This window comes from Salvelinus alpinus, unplaced genomic scaffold (assembly GCF_045679555.1).
Source record: "Salvelinus alpinus unplaced genomic scaffold, SLU_Salpinus.1 scaffold_44, whole genome shotgun sequence".
Taxonomy (NCBI): domain Eukaryota; kingdom Metazoa; phylum Chordata; class Actinopteri; order Salmoniformes; family Salmonidae; genus Salvelinus; species Salvelinus alpinus.
In genome coordinates, this window is record NW_027255985.1 from 418,061 (window position 1) to 438,207 (window position 20,147).

Here is a 20,147-nt window from a genome sequence, read left to right on the forward strand (position 1 = left end):
AGTCAGCAGACGGCGATGTGCGTCTTTCAGGCGATGCTGCCAGCGTGACGTATGATCTAGATGGACGGTTCTTCAGAAACAGCTCGTCAACCACCTCGGTAGCTTGCTAGCCAACATAGCCAAAAGATTCAAGCTATTTATACACTTTCGGTGTATATTAGCTACTGTGTTTTAGACACACTTCTGTCGTATCAACTTGTTAACCTATTTAATGTAATATTACGTAATGTTTTATTAGTCAGCTCTAGTAGCTGGCTGGTTAAATTAGCACTAGCCTAGTCGCTAATGATAGCTAGCTAGCTAACATTCCCGAACATGAGGTCAGTAAGCTTCTCCCCTCCTGCTAAAGAAGAGGCGGTCTGCTGGACGGGGAAAGAGGGTCTGTGGCAGAACATTGTTGTGAAAGAGGAGAAGGAAGGTGAGGCTGTTACATTGAAAGAAGAAGAGAAAGAAGTTTCAGTGAAAGTAGAGGAAGAGGAGGATGCCGTTTTTGGTGTGAAAGAGGAGGAGGGGGAGATTACTGTCACATTGGAGGAAGAAGACAAGGTTGGAGATCCGTTTAACCCCAGTAAGTACCGTCTCTGCAGTCGGTGAACCAATATGCAGTAAAGGGGTTCTACACTTTCATGTTGTTCTGTAGGAATGGCTGAAGCTACACTGTAACGTGTAGAACATCAAGAGTGGACCATCAACAAAACGTTAACAATTTATCAAATGCATCCAATGACAATGCCTGAAATACTGTAGTCCTCAATATCTCTTATTAGATTAGCCCAATATGTAGTCTTAAAGGGGCAATCAGCAGTTGTTACATCCATTTTGGGACTTATACATTAATGGTATGTACCCATCTGTTTCTTGAAGAATTCACTTATAAATGCCTCATGAGCTTAGTTCAACTGTCTACCCCATCAGAACTCAAAATATAAGCTTTTTTTTACTCCAATGTTTATCAGTAAATGTAAACAAACACTATATCCTCAAAACATGATTAATTGATTTAATTGAGTCTCAAGCATTTCTAAAACATAACATTTTCATTTAATCCTTTAAAAAAAATCTAATTTAGAACAAGTAATGTAACAAAATGTGTAAAAAGGGAAGCAGTCTGAACTTAATGAATGCACTAGGGCCCCAACTAAAAAAATCTTGGGTCAACCAAGAATCGTCTTTTCTTATAACGTGTATTTTTCCATATATAGACACACCCCATGTGTTTTCATTAAATCAACTATATGTACTGAACTGGTCTGATGCTTTAAGCATGCTGTTTGATTAAATAATTGAGACACACAAATGACTTGAGAGAGCCTGAGATCAAGATAGCCTAACCATCAGAAAAAACTCTTCCTCCTCCCGCTGCTGCTGGCCTTCGTAAATTCTGATGTTATGCTCCTAAAGTTTCTGATAATAGGCTACACCAGCAGTCGGCAAACTTTTCCATTCCACCCATCCTTTGGGTTCCTTTTGTCAAACTCCAAGCAGGCTGTCATGTGTCTTTCTGAGGAGTGGCTTCCGTCTGGCCACTCTACCATAAAGGCCTGATTGTTGGAGTGCTGCAGAGATGGTTGTCCTTCTGAAAAGTTCTCCCATCTCCACAGAGGAGCTCTGGAGGGCTGTCAGAGGGACCATCAGGTTTTTGGTCACCTCCCTGACCAAGGCCCTTCTCCCCCAATCGCTCAGTTTGGCCGGGTGACCAGCTCTAGGAAGAGTATTCCGTTTAAAAATGATGGAGGTCACTGTGTTCTTGGGGACCTTCAATGCTGCAGAATTTTTTTGGTAGCCTTCCCTGTGCCTCGACATAATCCTGTCTTGGAGCTCTACGGACAGTTCCTTCGACCTCATGGCTTGGTTTTTGCTCTGACATGCACTGTCAACTGTGGGACCATATATAGACAGGTATGCGTGTGCCTTCCAAATCATATCCAATCAATTGAATTTACCACAGGTGGACTTCGAACAAGTTGTAGATACATCTCAAGGATTATTAATGGAAACAAGATGCACATGAAAGCAATTTCAAGTCTCATAGAAAGGGGTCTGAATACTTCTGAATACACCCCTCTGAAACAAGATAGCCTAACCATCAGAAAAATCTCTTCCTTAGCCTACTCCTCCCGCTGCTGCTTGCCTTCGTAAATTCTGATGTTATGCTCCTAAAGTTTCTGATAATAGGCTACACCAGCAGTCGTTATGCTCCTATAGTTTCTGGTAATAAATCAAATAAAATTTTATTTGTCATATACACATGGTTAGCAGATGTTAATGCGAGTGTAGCGAAATGCTTGTGCTTCTAGTTCTGACAATGCAGTAATAACCAACGAGTAATCTAACCTAATCTAAAACAATTCCACAACTACTACCGTATACACACAAGTGTAAAGGGATAAAGAATATGTACATAAATATATATGAATGAGTGATGGTACAGAACGGCATAGGCAAGATGCAGTAGATGGTATCGAGTACAGTATATACATATGAGATGAGTAATGTAGGGTATGTAAACATAAAAGTGCATAGTTTAAAGTGGCTAGTGATACATGTATTACATAAAGATGGCAAGATGCAGTAGATGATATAGAGTACAGTATATACATATACATTATATTAAGTGGCATTTTTTAAAGTGGCTAGTGATATACATTTTTGATCAATTTCCATCAAATCCATTATTAAAGTGAGCTGGAGTTGAGTCAGTATGTTGGCAGCAGCCACTCGATGTTAGTGGTGGCTGTTTAACAGTCTGATGGCCTTGAGATAGAAGCTGTTTTTCAGTCTCTCGGTCCCTGCTTTGATGCACCTGTACTGACCTCGCCTTCTGGATGATAGCGGGATGAACAGGCAGTGGCTCGGGTGGTTGTTGTCCTTGATGATCTTTATGGCCTTCCTGTGACATCGGGTGGTGTAGGTGTCCTGGGGGGCAGGTAGTTTACCCCCAGTGATGCGTTGTGCAGACCTATAGGCCTAATAGGCAACACCAGCAGTCGTTATGCTCCTATAGTTTCTGGTAATAGATTACACCAGCAGTCGTTATGGTCCTATAGTTTCTGGTAATAGGCTACACCAGCAGTCGTTATGCTCCTATAGTTTCTGGTAATAGATTACACCAGCAGTCGTTATGCTCCTATAGTTTCTGGTAATAGGCTACACCAGCAGTCGTTATGCTCCTATAGTTTCTGGTAATAGGCTACACCAGCAGTCGTTATGCTCCTATAGTTTCTGGTAATAGGCTATACCAGCAGTCGTTATGCTCCTATAGTTTCTGGTAATAGGCTACACCAGCAGTCGTTATGCTCCTGTAGTTTCTGGTAATAGGCTACACCAGCAGTCGTTATGCTCCTGTAGTTTCTGGTAATAGGCTACACTAGCAGTCGTTATGCTCCTATAGTTTCTGGTAATAGGCTACACCAGCAGTCGTAATGCTCCTGTAGTTTCTGGTAATGGGCTACACCAGCAGTCGTTATGCTCCTGTAGTTTCTGGTAATGGGCTACACCAGCAGTCGTTATGCTCCTGTAGTTTCTGGTAATGGGCTACACCAGCAGTCGTTATGCTCCAGTAGTTTCCGGTAATGGGCTACACCAGCAGTCGTTATGCTCCAGTAGTTTCTGGTAATGGGCTACACCAGCAGTCGTTATGCTCCAGTAGTTTCTGGTAATAGACTACACCAGCAGTCGTTATGCTCCTGTAGTTTCTGGTAATGGGCTACACCAGCAGTCGTTATGCTCCTGTAGTTTCTGGTAATAGGCTACACCAGCAGTCGTTATGCTCCTGTAGTTTCTGGTAATGGGCTACACCAGCAGTCGTTATGCTCCTGTAGTTTCTGGTAATGGTCTACACCAGCAGTCGTTATGCTCCTGTAGTTTCTGGTAATGGGCTACACCAGCAGTCGTTATGCTCCCGTAGTTTCTGGTAATGGGCTACACCAGCAGTCGTTATGCTCCTGTAGTTTCTGGTAATGGGCTACACCAGCAGTCGTTATGCTCCTGTAGTTTCTGGTAATGGGCTACACCAGCAGTCGTTATGCTCCTGTAGTTTCTGGTAATGGGCTACACCAGCAGTCGTTATGCTCCTGTAGTTTCTGGTAATAGGCTACACCAGCAGTCGGCAACCTTTTCCATTTGGTGCCAAGTTATCTGACCATTTCTACTGATCTGGTGCCAGCTAGGATTTTCATATTCACATTTTATTGGAACAGTTTCATTTAATTTATAATAGTAATAGACTATTATAATTATTATCTCAACATCATTCTCTGTGGTTAATCTACATTCTATTTAAATGAAAATTATGAAGAAACATTTGTACCCTTGCTAAGTAAAAAAAAAAAAAAAACTACATAAAGCTAAAAAATGCTGACATTGCAGCCTGCATGTATAAAATATCCTGATAAATAAATATCATATTAATCTCATTGGCTACACATGTCCTGTCTGCAACGAACTGGAAACATTGGATCAACTATCAACTGGGTCGGCCCAAAACTCTAGATAGCAAGCTTGCAACATTGTATAAAATATTCTGGGCCCTCAGTTTCCCCTGCCAGTGAGTTCTCGACCGACACAGCTGTAGGCTATTTGTGAAATGGATAAGAAGTAATCAGGTGTTTTAACATTTCCACTGGATCAGCCCATTACGTTTTTCCCTTTCGTGCCGAGTGGTTATCGAAAGGGTGAGAGCTGGAAATATTTTACGAAAATACTTTGAGGAACTATTGTCATTCGCTATTGATTTTGATTAGACTTTGTTTACTTGCTGTTTGAGGTGAATAAAACATTACTTTGAGAAGCTCCACAACTCATTAGTGGTGGTGCGTTAAGACAATCAGAAATACTATCAGACATCCCCAAATGGGCACATTTATAGGCCTACATTTGCGCTCAGGCCAGGAAGACTAGTCCTACTTCTATATGCGTAATTGGGTGTGTGTCCTTACTCAATATTGACAGGAGTGTTTCAAACAAAATACAACTAATACATTGAAAAATCTTGCGAAGTAAGGTCTGGGTGGTCTGCCAGGGGCCGTTTCATTTAATATCTGTTTGGGTCGGCATGGGGAATGATTGTATTTTCCCATAGACTGAAAGGGAGTGTAACTTTATGACTGGATTCGGGCTAAACTTTGAACATTGAGATATTAAAGACATGATAGATCAGACGCAGAGTATATAAAGGAGTGAGATCTGTAGAAAGACAGAGTGGCTGTGGAATGTGCTGGTTGGATGGGAGGAGATCACAGGATTGCTATAGGGGAAGCAGGTGGACATCTGTGGATTAGGTGAAGGAAGGGTTGAGGTCAGGTCAGATGCCCTGAAGGGAGTAATAAGGGTTTAGTATCCTGTTACCCTCTTCTTGTCGACCCAGAAGATTTAAGGATTGGAGAGAAAGAGGAGTGTCCAAAGTGGGGTGTATATACTTGTGATGGTGAGAACATGTTTTTGTCTGAACTACAGCTGTAACGACCCTTTGGGAAGAATTCAACTTGGTTAAGCTTCTCTAGTGTCCGTGAGTTATTTACTCTGAAAAATTAGAACCTAACACTATAATTACTGTTCCCTGAAGGAGGGAAACGAGGTGCAACACCTGTTTGGCCCCACTCCTTCCTTGGTCGGTGAAGAGCGGTATTAAATTTAAGGAATAAACCCGAGCTAGGCTTGAATTTAATAGTATGTTGTACCTAGTTTCCCTTCTTCAGGGAACAGTCGTTATAGTCATAACGTTACGTTTGTCATATGATGAACTTCAACTTAAATAAGGGATCTTGCTGTCGGACAGTTTTTTTGTATTCTGAAATGCACTTGAACTACGTATCATTTAGTGGCTCCTTATGTTACGCTGGGAAAAAAGTTTTCATGGGCACAGAAATGCTAAGTCATTTCAAAGTTTGCTATATCCAATGTTTTTTAAATGAGTCACCTTGCAATCCAAGATGGCGTAGCAGTATGACGTGTTTGTTGTTGTAAATGTTATGTATTTTTTGTCACTTTTTGTATATATAGCAAAATATTTCAATCTCTTTTTCCATGTTTAAATTAAATATACCTTCCGGCAACCCGCCTCACCCAATGTGATACGGATCTGCTATTTTTTAGACCTTATAGCCAGAACCTAGCCATCAGAACCTAGCCATCAGAACCTAGCCATCAGAAGCTAACCACCTAATGAGCTACTAGCTATTTAGTCATTGTTAGCCACTGCTAGCGGCCTTTACCTTTTTAGCTCAGACACCAGCCGCTTTTATTCAATTCAATTCAATTTTATTTTATATAGCCCTTCGTACATCAGCTAATATCTCGAAGTGCTGTACAGACACCCAGCCTAAAACCCCAAACAGCTAGTAATGCAGGTGTAGAAGCACGGTGGCTAGGAAAAACTCCCTAGAAAGGCCAAAACCTAGGAAGAAACCTAGAGAGGAACCAGGCTATGAGGGGTGGCCAGTCCTCTTCTGGCTGTGCCGGGTGGAGATTATAACAGAACTATGCCAAGATGTTCAAAAATGTTCATAAGTGACAAGCATGGTCAAATAATAATCATGAATAATTTTCAGTTGGCTTTTCATAGCCGATCATCAAGAGTTGAAAAACAACAGGTCTGGGACAGGTGGCGGTTCCATAACCGCAGGCAGAACAGCTGAAACTGGAATAGCAGCAAGGCCAGGCGGACTGGGGACAGCAAGGAGTCACCACGGGCGGCAGTCCCGACGCATGGTCCTAGGGCCCAGGTCCTCCGAGAGAAAGAAAGAGAGAAGGAGAAAATTAGAGAGAGCCAAGATTTTCAAAATGTTCATAAATGACAAGCATGGTCAAATAATAATCAGGAATAAATCTGTTGGCTTTTCATAGCCGATCATTAAGAGTTGAAAACAGCAGGTCTGGGACAGGTAGGGGTTCCATAACCGCAGGCAGAACAGTTGAAACTGGAATAGCAGCAAGGCCAGGCGGACTGGGGACAGCAAGGAGTCACCACGGCCGGTAGTCCCGACGTATGGTCCTAGGGCTCAGGTCCTCCGAGAGAAAGAAAGAGAGAAGGAGAAAATTAGAGAGCGCCAAGATTTTCAAAATGTTCATAAATGACAAGCATGGTCAAATAATAATCAGGAATAAATCTGTTGGCTTTTCATAGCCGATCATTAAGAGTTGAAAACAGCAGGTCTGGGACAGGTAGGGGTTCCGTAACCGCAGGCAGAACAGTTGAAACTGGAATAGCAGCAAGGCCAGGCGGACTGGGGACAGCAAGGTGTCATCATGCCCGGTAGTCCTGACATATGGTCCTAGGGCTCAGGTTCTCAGAGAGAAAGAGAGAACGAAAGAATTAGAGAGAGCATACTTAAATTCACACAGGACACTGGATAAGACAGGAGAAGTACTCCAGGTAACCAACTGACCCTAGCCCCCCGACACATAAACTACTGCAGCATAAATACTGGAGGCTGAGACAGGAGCGGTCAGGAGACACTGTGGCCCCATCCGAAGAAACCCCCGGACAGGGCCAAACAGGAAGGATATAACCCCACCCACTTTGCCAAAGCACAGCCCCCGCACCACTAGAGGGAAATCCTCAACCACCAACATTACAATCCGGAGACAAGGCCGAGTATAACCCACAAAGGTCTCCACCACAGCACAAACCAAGGGGGGGCGCCAACCCAGACAGGAAGATCACGTCAGTAACTCAACCCACTCAAGTGACGCACCCCTCCTAGGGACGGCATGAAAGAGCACCAGCAAGCCAGTGACTCAGCCCCTGTAACAGGGTTAGAGGCAGAGAATCCCAGTGGAGAGAGGGGAACCGGCCTGGCAGAGACAGCAAGGGCGGTTCGTTGCTCCAGAGCCTTTCCGTTCACCTTCACACTCCTGGGCCAGACTACACTCAACCATATGACCTACTGAAGAGATAAGTCTTCAGTAAAGACTTAAAGGTTGAGACCGAGTCTGCGTCTCTCACATGGGTAGGCAGACTGTTCCATAAAAATGGAGATCTATAGGAGAAAGCCCTGCCTCCCGCTGTTTGCTTAGAAATTCTAGGGACAATTAGGAGGCCTGCGTCTTGTGACCGTAGCGTACGTATTGGTATGTACGGCAGGACCAACTCGGAAAGATAGGTAGGAGCAAGCCCATGTAACGCTTTATAGGTTAACAGTAAAACCTTGAAATCAGCCCTTGCCTTAACAGGAAGCCAGTGTAGGGAAGCTAGCACTGGAGTAATGTGATCAAATTTCTTGGTTCTAGTCAGGATTCTAGCAGCCGTATTTAGCACTAACTGAAGTTTATTTAGTGCTTTATCCGGGTAGCCGGAAAGTAGAGCATTGCAGTAGTCTAACCTAGAAGTAACAAATGCATGGATTAATTTTTCTGCATCATTTTTGGACAGAACATTTCTGATTTTTGCAATGTTACGTAGATGGAAAAAAGCTGTCCTTGAAACAGTCTTGATGTGTTCGTCAAAAGAGAGATCAGGGTCAAGAGTAACGCCGAGGTCCTTCACAGTTTTATTTGAGACGACTTTACAACCATCAAGATGAATTGTCAGATTTAACAGAAGATCTCTTTGTTTCTTGGGACCTAGAACAAGCATCTCTGTTTTGTCCGAGTTTAAAAGTAGAAAGTTGTCAGCCATCCACTTCCTTATGTCTGAAACACAGGCTTCTAGCGAGGGCAATTTTGGGGCTTCACCATGTTTCATTGAAATGTACAGCTGTGTGTCATCCGCATAGCAGTGAAAGTTAACATTATGTTTTCGAATAACATCCCCAAGAGGTAAAATATATAGTGAAAACAATAGTGGTCCTAAAACGGAACCTTGAGGAACACCGAAATGTACAGTTGATTTGTCAGAGGACAGACCATTCACAGAGACAAACTGATATCTTTCCGACAGGTAAGATCTAAACCAGGCCAGAACTTGTCCGTGTAGACCAATTTGGGTTTCCAGTCTCTCCAAAAGAATATGGTGATCGATGGTGTCAAAGGCAGCACTAAGGTCTAGTAGCACGAGGACAGATGCAGAGCCTCGGTCTGACGCCATTAAAAGGTCATTTACCACCTTCACAAGTGCAGTCTCAGTGCTATGATGGGGTCTAAAACCAGACTGAAGCATTTCGTATACATTGTTTGTCTTCAGAAAGGCAGTGAGTTGCTGCGCAACAGCTTTTTCTAAAATTTTTGAGAGGAATGGAAGATTCGATATAGGCCGATAGTTTTTTATATTTTCCGGGTCAAGGTTTGGCTTAGCCAGTCTGCACAGCGCAATATCAACCCTGAGAATATCGGACTGTTTTTCTCCACTACATCACCGTATTCCTGCCATAAGCTCAGGACCATTACACCGGATAATCGCAACTAGCTAGCTGCCACTGAGTGGCCCAGCCCCGAAGCTAGCCTTGAGCCAGGCCCATCTCCCAGCCTGCTCAGCGGACCCTATGATCACTCGGCTACACAGCTGATGCATCCCAGTCTCTTCACTAAGACAACTAGAAGCCACTACATCACCGGATTCCTGCCATAAGTTCTGGACCTTTGCACCGGAGTGGCTATAGTGACTAACGCCCTTGTCCCGAAGATAGCACCAGTTAGCCTCGAGCCAGGTGCATCTCCCGGCTAGCAAACAAAATTACTCCAGCTACAATACCTCTTTTGCCAATTGGCCTGGACCCTTTGTCAACAAGGAGCCCCGCCGATCCATCACGACTGGTCTGCCGATGTAATTCCGTCCGATGTGCCCTCAACCGGCCTTTGCCAGACGTCGGTGACGCCCTTGTCCCGAAGCTAGCGCCAGTTAGCCTCGAGCGAGGCGCATCTCCCGGCTAGCGTAGTAACGACTACCTAGCGGCTTCCCTGTTTCATATATTCCTGTTCACTGGACCCCATGATCACTTGGCTTCATAGCTGATGCTGCTGGATTGTTCATTAATCACGTGTCTCCATTTTGTTTATCTGTCGGCCCCAGCCTCATTCTCAGGCCTTGTGTATAGTTAACTTCTCTAGGGTATGTGGGACGTGACCAAAATCCAGAAAAAATGTGGCACGGCAAATTCAAATATATTACTATAAAAATCAATCTTTCATGACATCACACATGAAAGACACCAAATTAAAGCTATACATGTTGTGAATCCAGCCAACATGTCTGATTTCAAAAAGGATTTACGGGGAAAGCACACCAAACAATTATGTTAGCTCAGTACATAGCCACAGAAAAACACAGCCATTTTCCCAGCAAAAGATAGTAGTAACAAAATCCAGAAATAGAGAAAATTAATCACTAACCTTTGAACATCTTCATCAGATGACACTCATATGACATCATGTTACACAATACATTTATTTTTTGTTCGATAATGTGCATATTTATATCCACAAATCTCGGTTTACATTAGCGCCATTTTCAGAAATGCCTCCAAAATGTCCGGAGTAATTACAGAGAGCCACGTCAAATAACAGAAATACTCATCATAAACTTTGATGAAAGATACATGTTTTACATATAATTAAAGATTCACTGGTTCTTAATGCAACCGCTGTGTCAGATTTTGAAACTTTAGGAAAAAGCATACCATGCAATAATCTGAGACGGCGCTCAGAAATACACAACATTTCTCCGCCATGTTGGAGTCAACAGAAATACGAAATTACATCATAAATATTCCCTTACCTTTGATCTTTCATCAGAATGCAGTGCCAGGAATCCTAGTTCCACAATAAATCGTTGTTTTGTTCGATAATGTCCATTACTAGTGTCCAATTAGCTAATTTTGCTAGCACGTTTAGTTCACGTGTCCAAACGCTGGCTCCGGTCCAGGCGAACTCGGACGAAAACTTCAAAAAGTTATATTCCAGGTCGAATAAACTGGTCAAACTTAGTAGAGAATCAATCTTCAGGATGTTGTTATCATTTATATCCAATAAGGTTCCAACCGGAGAATTCTTTTCAGTCTCTATAAGTAATGGAACGCAAGATGATATAATGAGGAAAGCGCGTGACCAGGAACTGGCAATCTGCAAGACCACTGACTCATTCCCTTCCCATCCGGCCCCAAAACACAGCATAAGCTTCATTCCACGTTCTACTGACTGTTGACATCTAGTGGAAGGCGTATTAAGTGCAAACAGATCCGTATATTACAGGGAATTGAATAGGCGATGACTTTAACAACAACCACTCTCAGAATTTTCACTTCCTGTTTGGATTTTTTCTCAGGTTTTTGCCTGCCATATGAGTTCTGTTATACTCACAGACATCATTCAAACAGTTTTAGAAACTTCAGAGTGTTTTCTATCCAATAGTAATAATAATATGCATATATTAGCATGTGGGACAGAGTAGGAGGCAGTTCAGTATGGGCACGAAATTCATCCAAAAGTGAAAATGCTGCCCCCTATACCAAATAAATTAACTGACCCTCTCTGCCCATTCATTGCCATTTTACCTGTTGTCTTAGCTGATTAACTGTTGTTGTCTTAGCCGTTGTTGTCTTAGCTAGCTCTCCCAATCAACACCTGTGATTACTTTATGCCTCGCTTTGTCTCTCTCTAATGTCAACATGCCTTGTATACTGTTGTTTAGGGTAGTTATCATTGTTTTATTTTACTGCAGAGCCCCTAGTCCCACTCAACATGGCTCAGAGAGCTCTTTTGTCCCAACTCCCACACATGCGGTGACCTCACCTATCATAACTAGTGCCTCCAGAGATGCAACCTCTCTTATCGTCACTCAATGCCTAGGTTTACCTCCACTGTACCCGCACCCTACCATATCCCTGTCTGTACATTATGCCTTGAATCTATCCTACCACGCCCAGAAATCTGCTCCTTTCATTCTCTGTTCCCAACGCACTAGACGACCAGTTCTGATAGCCTTTAGCCGTACCCTCATCCTACTCCTCTGTTCCTCGGGTGATGTAGACGTTAACCCAGGCCCTGCGTGTCTCCAGGCACTCTCATTTGTTGACTTCTGTAATCCAAAAAGCCTTGGTTTCATGCATATTTAGCACACTCCGCCAACCTTAATGTCCTTGCCGTGTCTGAATCCTGGCTTAGGAAGGAAACCAAAAATTCTGAAATTTCTATCCTCGACCACAACATTTTCCTTCAAGATAGAACTGTCAAAAAGAGAGGAGTTGTAATCTACTGCAGAGTTCTGTCATACTTTCCAGGTCTATGCCCAAACAGCTTCTAATTTTAAAAATGAATCTCTCCAGAAAATCGTCTCTCACTGTTGCCGCCTGTTAGACCCCCCTCAGCTCCCAGCTGTGCCCTGGACACCATATGTGAATTGATTGCACCCCCCCCATCTATCTTCAGAGTTCGTTCTATTAGGTGACCTAAACTGCGATATGCTTAACACCCCAGCCATCCTACAATCCAAGCTAGATGCCCTCAATCTCACACAAATTATCAAGGAACCCACCAGGTACAACCCTAAATCCGTAAACATGGGCATCCTCATAGATATTATCCTGACCAACTTGCCCTCCAAATACACCTCTGCTGTTTTCAATCAGGATCTCAGCGATCGTTGCCTGCATCCGTTATGGGTCCGCGGTCAAACGATCACCCCTCATCACTGTCAAACGCTCCCTAAAACACTTCTGCAAGCAGGTCTTTCTAATCGACCTGGCACGGGTATCCTGGAAGGATTTTGACCGCATCCCGTCAGTAGAGGATGCCTGGTTGTTCTTTTAAAAGTAATTTCCTCACCATCTTAAATAAGCATGCCCCTTTCAAAAAATGTAGAACTAAGAACAGATATAGCCCTTGGTTCACTCCAGACCTGACTGCCCTCGACCAGCACAAAAACATCCTGTGGCGTACTGCACTAGCATCGAATAGTCCACGCAATATGCATCTTTTCAGAGAAGTCCGGAACCAATACACACAGTCAGTTAACCTTTCATTGCTACCCATCCCGGATCCGGGAGCATCCTCATCAAAAAAGCAGACTAGCATAGCCTAGCCTAACGCGACAGGGATATCATATAATATAATTTTCATGAAATCACAAGTCCAATACAGCAAATGGAAGATAAACATCTTGTGAATATTTGAGGTATAAATCATAGTTTTACATTGCAGCTACCATCAAAAATATCACCGTAGCAGCCAGAATAATTACAGAGAGCAACGTGAAATACCTAAATACTCATCATAAAACATTTATGAAAATTACATGGTGTACAGCAAATGAAAGATAAACATCTTGTGAATCCAGCCAATATTTCCGATAAAAATAAAAAATAAAGTGTTTTACAGCGAAAACACAATATAGCATTATATTAGCTTACCACAATAGCCAAACACACAAATGCATTTATTAGCAGCAAAAGGTAGCGATCGCAAAAACCAGCAAAAGATATAAAATTTATCACTAACCTTGACCAACTTCATCAGATGACAGTCTTATAACATCAGGTTATACAATACACTTATGTTTTGTTCGAAAATGTGCATATTTAGAGCTGCAAACCGTGGTTATACATTGTGAATATGTAGCATCGATTCACCAAATTGTCCGGAGATATTTTGGACACTCACCTAATCTAATCAAAGAACTCATCATAAACTTTACTAAAAAATACATGTTGGACAGCAAATGAAAGATACACTAGTTCTTAATGCAACCGCCGTGTTAGATTTAAAAAAATTACTTTACCATAACAAACAGCTTACGTTATAGCGAGACAGCGCCCGCAAAAAGGGCGGATAATAGGACTCAACATTTTCCACAGAAATACGAAATACCATCATAAATTGTTCTTACTTTTGCTGAGGTTCCATCAGAATCTTGTACAAGGAGTCCTAGGTCCAGAATAAATCGTTGTTTGGTTTTAGAATGTCCTTCTCTCCTGTCGAATTCGCTCCACAAGGCTAGCCAATGTTGATGACGTTCCCAATTTCTCTCGACGCAGAGAACGGAAAACTCCAAAAGTCCCATTAAACGTTGAATAAACTGATGAAACTCGGTTGGAAAAACCTACTTTATGATGTTTTTCTAATATGTATCAAATGAAAACAAAGCCGGAGATATTAGCCGTGTATACCGAACGCTTATCATAAGACAATATGGAGGTGCTTCCCGCGCCTAGGTAGAGAAAGGAAATTCTGGACACGTCATTCCAAGAGCTCTTGTTCGACCTCAGATCAAGCTAGACACCCCATTCCACCTTCCACTGCCTGTTGACATCTAGTGGAAGGCGTATGCAGTGCATGCATATCCATAAATATAAGGCAATTCAATAGGCAGGCCCTGGAACAGAGCATCGTTTTCAGATTTTTCACTTCCTGTCTGGAAGTTTGCTGCAAAATGAGTTCTGTTTTACTCACAGATATAATACAAACCGTTTTAGAAACTTGAGAGTGTTTTCTATCCAATAGTAATAATAATATGCATATTGTACGATCTAGAATAGAGTACGAGCCAGTTTAATTTGGGCAAGATTTTTTCCAAAGTGGAAACAGCGCCCCCATATTGACAAGACGTTAAGAAAGCAAAGGCTAGCTTTTTCAAACAGAAATTTGCATCCTGTAGCACCTCATCCCAGCTGCCCACTGCACTGAGGCTAGGAAACACTGTCACCACCGATAACTCCACGATAATCAAGAATTTCAATAAGCATTTCTCTACGGCTGGCCATACACTCTTAAATAGAACCTGGACCAGCTGGCTACCCCAACCCCGGCCAACAGCTCCGCACCCCCGCAGCTACTTGCCCAAGCCTCCCCAGCTTCTCCTTCACCCAAATCCAGATAGCTGATGTTCTGAAAGAGCTACAAAACCTGGACCCATACAAAACAGCTGGGCTAGAAAATCTGGACCCTCTCTTTCTAAAATTATCTGCCGGTTTCTGAGCTGGTCACGGGTGCACCTCAGCCACGCTCAAGGTACTTAACGATATCATAACCGCCATCGATAAAAGACAGTACTGTGCAGCCGTCTTCATCGACCTGGCCAAGGCTTTCGACTCTGTCAATCACCGTATTCTTATCGGCAGACTCAACAGCCGATAATAACAACTGATCAATCAACAACCGATTGCTGCCCACACCCGCCCGACTAGCATCACTACTCTGGACAGTTCTGACTTAGAATATGTGGACAACTACAATACCTAGGTGTCTGGTTAGACTATAAACTCTCCTTCCAGACTAATATTTAGCATCTCCAATCCAAAATTAAATCTCGAACCGGCTTCCTATTTCGCATCAAAGCCTCCTTCACTCACGCTGCCAAACATACCCTCGTAAAACTGACTATCCTACCGATCCTTAACTTCGGCGATGTCCTTTACAAAATAGCCTCCAACACTCTACTCAGCAAACTGGATGCAGTCTATCACAGTGCCATCCGTTTTGTCACTAAAGCCCCATATACCACCCACCACTGCGACCTGTATGCTCTTTTCGGCTGGCCCTCGCTACATATTCGTCGCCAAACCCACTGGCTCCAGGTCATCTAAGTTTTTGCCTTCACTCAGCTCACTGGTCACCATAGCAACACCCACCCATAACACGTGCTCCAGGAGGTATATCTCACTGGTCATCCCCAAAGCCAACACCTCCTTTGGCCGCCTTTCCTTACAGTGCTCTGCTGCCAATGACTGGAGCGAATTGCAAAAATCGCTGAAGTTGGAGACTTCACTAACTTTAACTCCCTCACTAACTTTAACTCCCTCACTAACTTTAAGAAGCAACTATCTGAGCAGCTTACCAATCGCTGCAGCTGTACACAGCCCATCTGTAAATAGCCCATCCAACTACCTACCTCATCTCCATATTGTTTTATGATTATTTATTTTTTGTTCTTTTGCACACCAGTATTTCTACTTGCACATCCTCATCTGCACATCTATCACTCCAGTGTTAATTTGCTAAATTGTAATTATTTTGCCACTAAGGCCTATTTATTGCCTTACCTCCTTACTCCATTTGCACACACTGTATATAGATTTTTCTATTGTGTTGTTAACTGTACGTTTGTTTATCCCACGTGTAACTCTGTGTTGTTTTTGTCGCACTGCTTTGCTTTATCTTGGCCAGGTCGCAGTTGTAAATGAGAACTTGTTTTCAACTGACCTACCTGGTTAAATAAAGGTAAAATAAAAATTATTAACTTTATTGACACCCAAATGGATACTGTCATTAATGCCGTTCTTCAATAATTACACATAATTCTTAATACTGTAGCAAACATTATATTAAGCAGGACATTCAAGCGATTCTTACAATTATAATCCAAAGTAGTGTGAAATGCACTAATAAGCAACCTGGAAATGGAGGTTACTCCCCTGAGTTTTCACCTACTCACATTCAGAATAAATTGTGAAAAACTATAATCTTTGCTCACCATTTTTGCTCCTGGCAGATATACTACATCCATAACTATCGGTTTGCTCATTAGCAGGGAGGTGTTTCTGCAATCAAATTGTGTGTGCATTGCTCTCATGCCGCAATTTTATTAAACACAGAAAGGGGCCTATATTGGAGAACAAAAGTCGTCTGGCACACTGCTTAGAGTTTCAACAACATGAATAACTTATTTCTAGTTTACAATCTTAGATGTAACTACTAATGTGAAAACAAGACAATATGACTATTCTTGCTCATTTTAAGACAAATGTCAAATAATCATTACATTCATTACAGGCGTCAATTATTGTACAACATCATGGCTACGCTGTTGGCATCACTTTTACAGTGGATTTCTGATGTTGTGGGCCTTTAATCATCTGTCTGACTTTGTTGTTCACACAGGAGAGAGACGGGACTATTGTGGATCCTCTGGGGAGCCTCAACAACATCACGATGCTGACAGGGCAGAGAAGAGTCTCTCCACATCAGAACACCTCAAGAAACACCTGCGGAGATCCACAAGGAAGAGACCTCACTGCTGCTCTGATTGTGGGAAGAGATTCACCTCGTCAGCAGGCATTAAAATTCATCAGAGAATCCACACAGGAGAGAAATCTTATAGCTGTACTCAATGTGGGAAGAGTTGTACTCAGCTAAGCAGCCTGATATTACACCAGAGAACACACACAAGAGAGAAACCTTATAGCTGTGATGAATGTGGGAAGAGTTTTACTTGTTCTAGCCGTCTTGTTGTACACCAGAGAACACACACCGGAGAGAAACCTTTTAGCTGTAACCAATGTGGGAAGAGTTTTACTCGGTCAAGCAGCCTGATATACCACCAGAGAACACACACAGGAGAGAAACCTTATAGCTGTGATCAATGTGGGAAGAGTTTTACTATATCTAGTGTTCGGACTAGACACCAAAGAGAACACACACACAGGAGAAAAACCTCATAGCTGTAATCAATGTGGGAAGAGATACTCTGATAATAGATATCTGATTAAACATCAGAAAATACATGGAGTTGTTTCATGATATCAATGAAATGATGTCACAATGTAGAATGTTTTAACATTGTAGTAGGAGTATTTTAATAATGTCACATTGTAGAAGCCTAAACATTTGCCCCCTTATCAAATGATTTCAGCATGATATGGATATTAGCCTCAGGGGAAAAATCCAGGCTCTGAATTGAGAGAGTATTATTTATGAAATGGAAGAGTACTATTTATGAGATTCAACAAAAAAGTGACTAACAAGAAAATAGTTGTGTTACACTTACCACGTTGGTGACGCACTAGAATCAAAATGCAACACTTCAAAATGTAGCTAGCTGTTTTCTACAAATTGTCCTCTAACCAGGGATGTACACATTATTCCCAGATTCCGTGTGGTTTTTGAGCTGTTAGTTTTAACAGGACGTGCAACCTCATCTCCCTCCTCTCGGCACAATTGATTTCAACATGATATCGATGAGTGATGACAAATAAGTGTTGCGTTCCTTTGTTTAGCGACCCCTAAATTTAAATGCAACACTCCAACATGTAGCTGACTGTCTTCTGCAGGTTGTCCTCTAATCAGTGAGGTAAAAGATATCTCCCATTTCCATGTGTTTTTTTAGTTGTGTTAGTTTCAACAGCACATACAACCTGATGTCCCACCTAATTGAATTCAGTGATTTATTGCTACTTGTCAAAACAACAGCGTTTCTGGTGCTTGTGCAGTTTATAAGGTGCTTGTTTAAAAAATACAAGTAATATGATTATTGTGGCAGATGTTTGTGTATATAGTACATTTTACGTTTAGATTTTCAATTTATCACAAACTGTTTCTGCATTTGGACTATTGATTTGGACACGTTTAAACTGTGACATTGGGGATATCCCACCTAGCAAAATGTCATTGAAAATAAGACTACGTTTTAGTTGAAAGTGTAAAAGAAAACTATTTAATTTCAACGTACTTGCAGCTTATACACATGGACGCAGTATAATAAATTGGTCTATAATCAATTTTATTAACAATCCTAATAAATTGAGTCATAAATATAAAATATATTTGTTGTCCTAAGAGGAAGGTGTTACAGTCTGGTTTTTCCATTTATGTTTTGAGGTTGGACTTTAGCACATATAGCTCGTCAGCACGTAGAACGCACAGATTGGTGTCACCTCGTTAGTCAGTATGTGTTACACCTGTGCTGGCTTGTCCATCTCGTTAGTGGGAAGGTGTTTCACCTGAGCTGGTCCAGGTTATATTTAAGAGTGTCTGGTCCAGTGCTCCAGTTGTCTTGATAGATGTGGAGAGTGAACACCTTTAGTTGCTCCACCTTTTTGGTTTGCTTCCTGTCTTTAAGTTTGGTGTGGGTTTTTCTTTTGTTTGCCTCTTCTTGGCAGATTTGGTGGGTCTCATGGTGGGTGTCTTATGTCCCAGTTGTTGTTACTAATCAACTTTCATAGTGTCTTTCAGAGCCCCTCCTAAAAAACAAGCTTATATTTTGGGTTGGATACTGCATCCAATTAATATTTTAATCAATGGTATTTCCTTAGAATGTTCATTAGTCTTTCAGTTATTAGTCTTCTGTTTGTTGTGTACTAAATATTTCTGTTTATTTTCATTTTTTCCTGTGAAGCCATTCTGTTGCATCCATGTCTGAAATGGGCTGTATAAATAAAGGTTGATTTGATTTCAACTAATGAACCCAATGACTGACCAATCAACAGACTCTAGGTCCCTCTTAGTATGAAAAACAGTATCACTTTTCCAGCCTGCTGAAGGCGTGGTGGAGTGGTAAACACCACCCCCGGCTCTACCTGCTTATGTCATGTTCTGTGGCCTTGCCGTTACATTTCTTGACTGCCCCTGCAACACAGAAATAAACACATTTAGTCATATAAAACATTAAAAGTAATGGATATGGAGCGTCTATGGCCTCAGTTACACCTGGCACCTAAATGTGACTTCTGTCATCTGATCACTCCAAGCTGAATTAGGTTCAGATCTACCAGGATGGGCCTTTGACAGTCTGGATGGAGTCAGGCCACTGAATATAAATAAGCAACGTAAAGAGGTGGGGTGAATGAGTAGGGAAAAGTACATACATTTTTACCATCTAAACCATCTGTGACCTCTCACCTCTCTGGCTGTAGAAGTGTTCTTCCTAACCAGTCCCTCAACAGCTCTCTGACTGAGCTCCACCCTAACTGGGTCTTCAGAGGAGGGAAGGAAGGATGAATGGATCAGTCAGTCAATAAAGTGTAGAGCTGCTGTCTGACAAAATCACTATTTTAGTAGTTCATTAAAGTAAATAAGGCTTTATGACTGCTGAATACCAACTATCAATCACTTAGATCATGTATTTTCAGGTAGAGATACATCCTTGGGACGTCCCTAGCCCGTTGAAGTTGACATTTAAAAGGGTTAAGTTAGGGGTTAAGGTTAGGGTTTAGGGTAGGGATGTCCCAAGAATCCCAGATAGCATTGACCATTGTGCATTTGTAACCGATGTGAAATGGCTAGCTAGTTAGCGGGGTGCGCGCTAATAGCGATGGGAATGATGTTTCGTGGGAGGCAGTTGTTGATGTGTGCAGAGTCCCTGGTTCGAGCCCAGGTAGGGGCGAGGAGAGGGACGGAAGCTATACTGTTACACATTCTTCGGTCTCTTTTACGTAGCAGGTGTAAAAGAAACACAGACAAGACAAGTAGGCGCTCAGGTCATTATGGTCATTGTAGTTTAAAAAAAAAAATAGCATCTAATTATGCTTAACTGTATGTGGGGTTGTTAGAGAAGAATGTGATTG

The 20,147-nt window shown here is 42.2% G+C and overlaps 1 protein-coding gene across 1 annotated transcript; it reads left to right on the forward strand.

The window, feature by feature from the left end:
• On the forward strand, positions 1–19,039 carry LOC139567117 (zinc finger protein 664-like). Its single transcript, XM_071388604.1, has 2 exons — positions 1–568; positions 16,747–19,039. Exons 1-2 carry the CDS (start codon positions 316–318, stop codon positions 17,304–17,306), a joined length of 813 nt encoding a protein of 270 aa, XP_071244705.1. The 5' UTR covers positions 1–315; the 3' UTR covers positions 17,307–19,039.
• Positions 19,040–20,147: the final 1,108 nt, after the last annotated feature.

Coding starts and splice junctions, on each gene's coding strand:
- LOC139567117 (XM_071388604.1), top strand. CDS start 316: ATGAGGTCAGTAAGCTTCTCCCCTCCTGCTAAAGAAGAGGCGGTCTGC. Junction 569..16,746: donor TGGAGATCCGTTTAACCCCA/GTAAGTACCGTC, acceptor TTGTTCACACAG/GAGAGAGACGGGACTATTGT.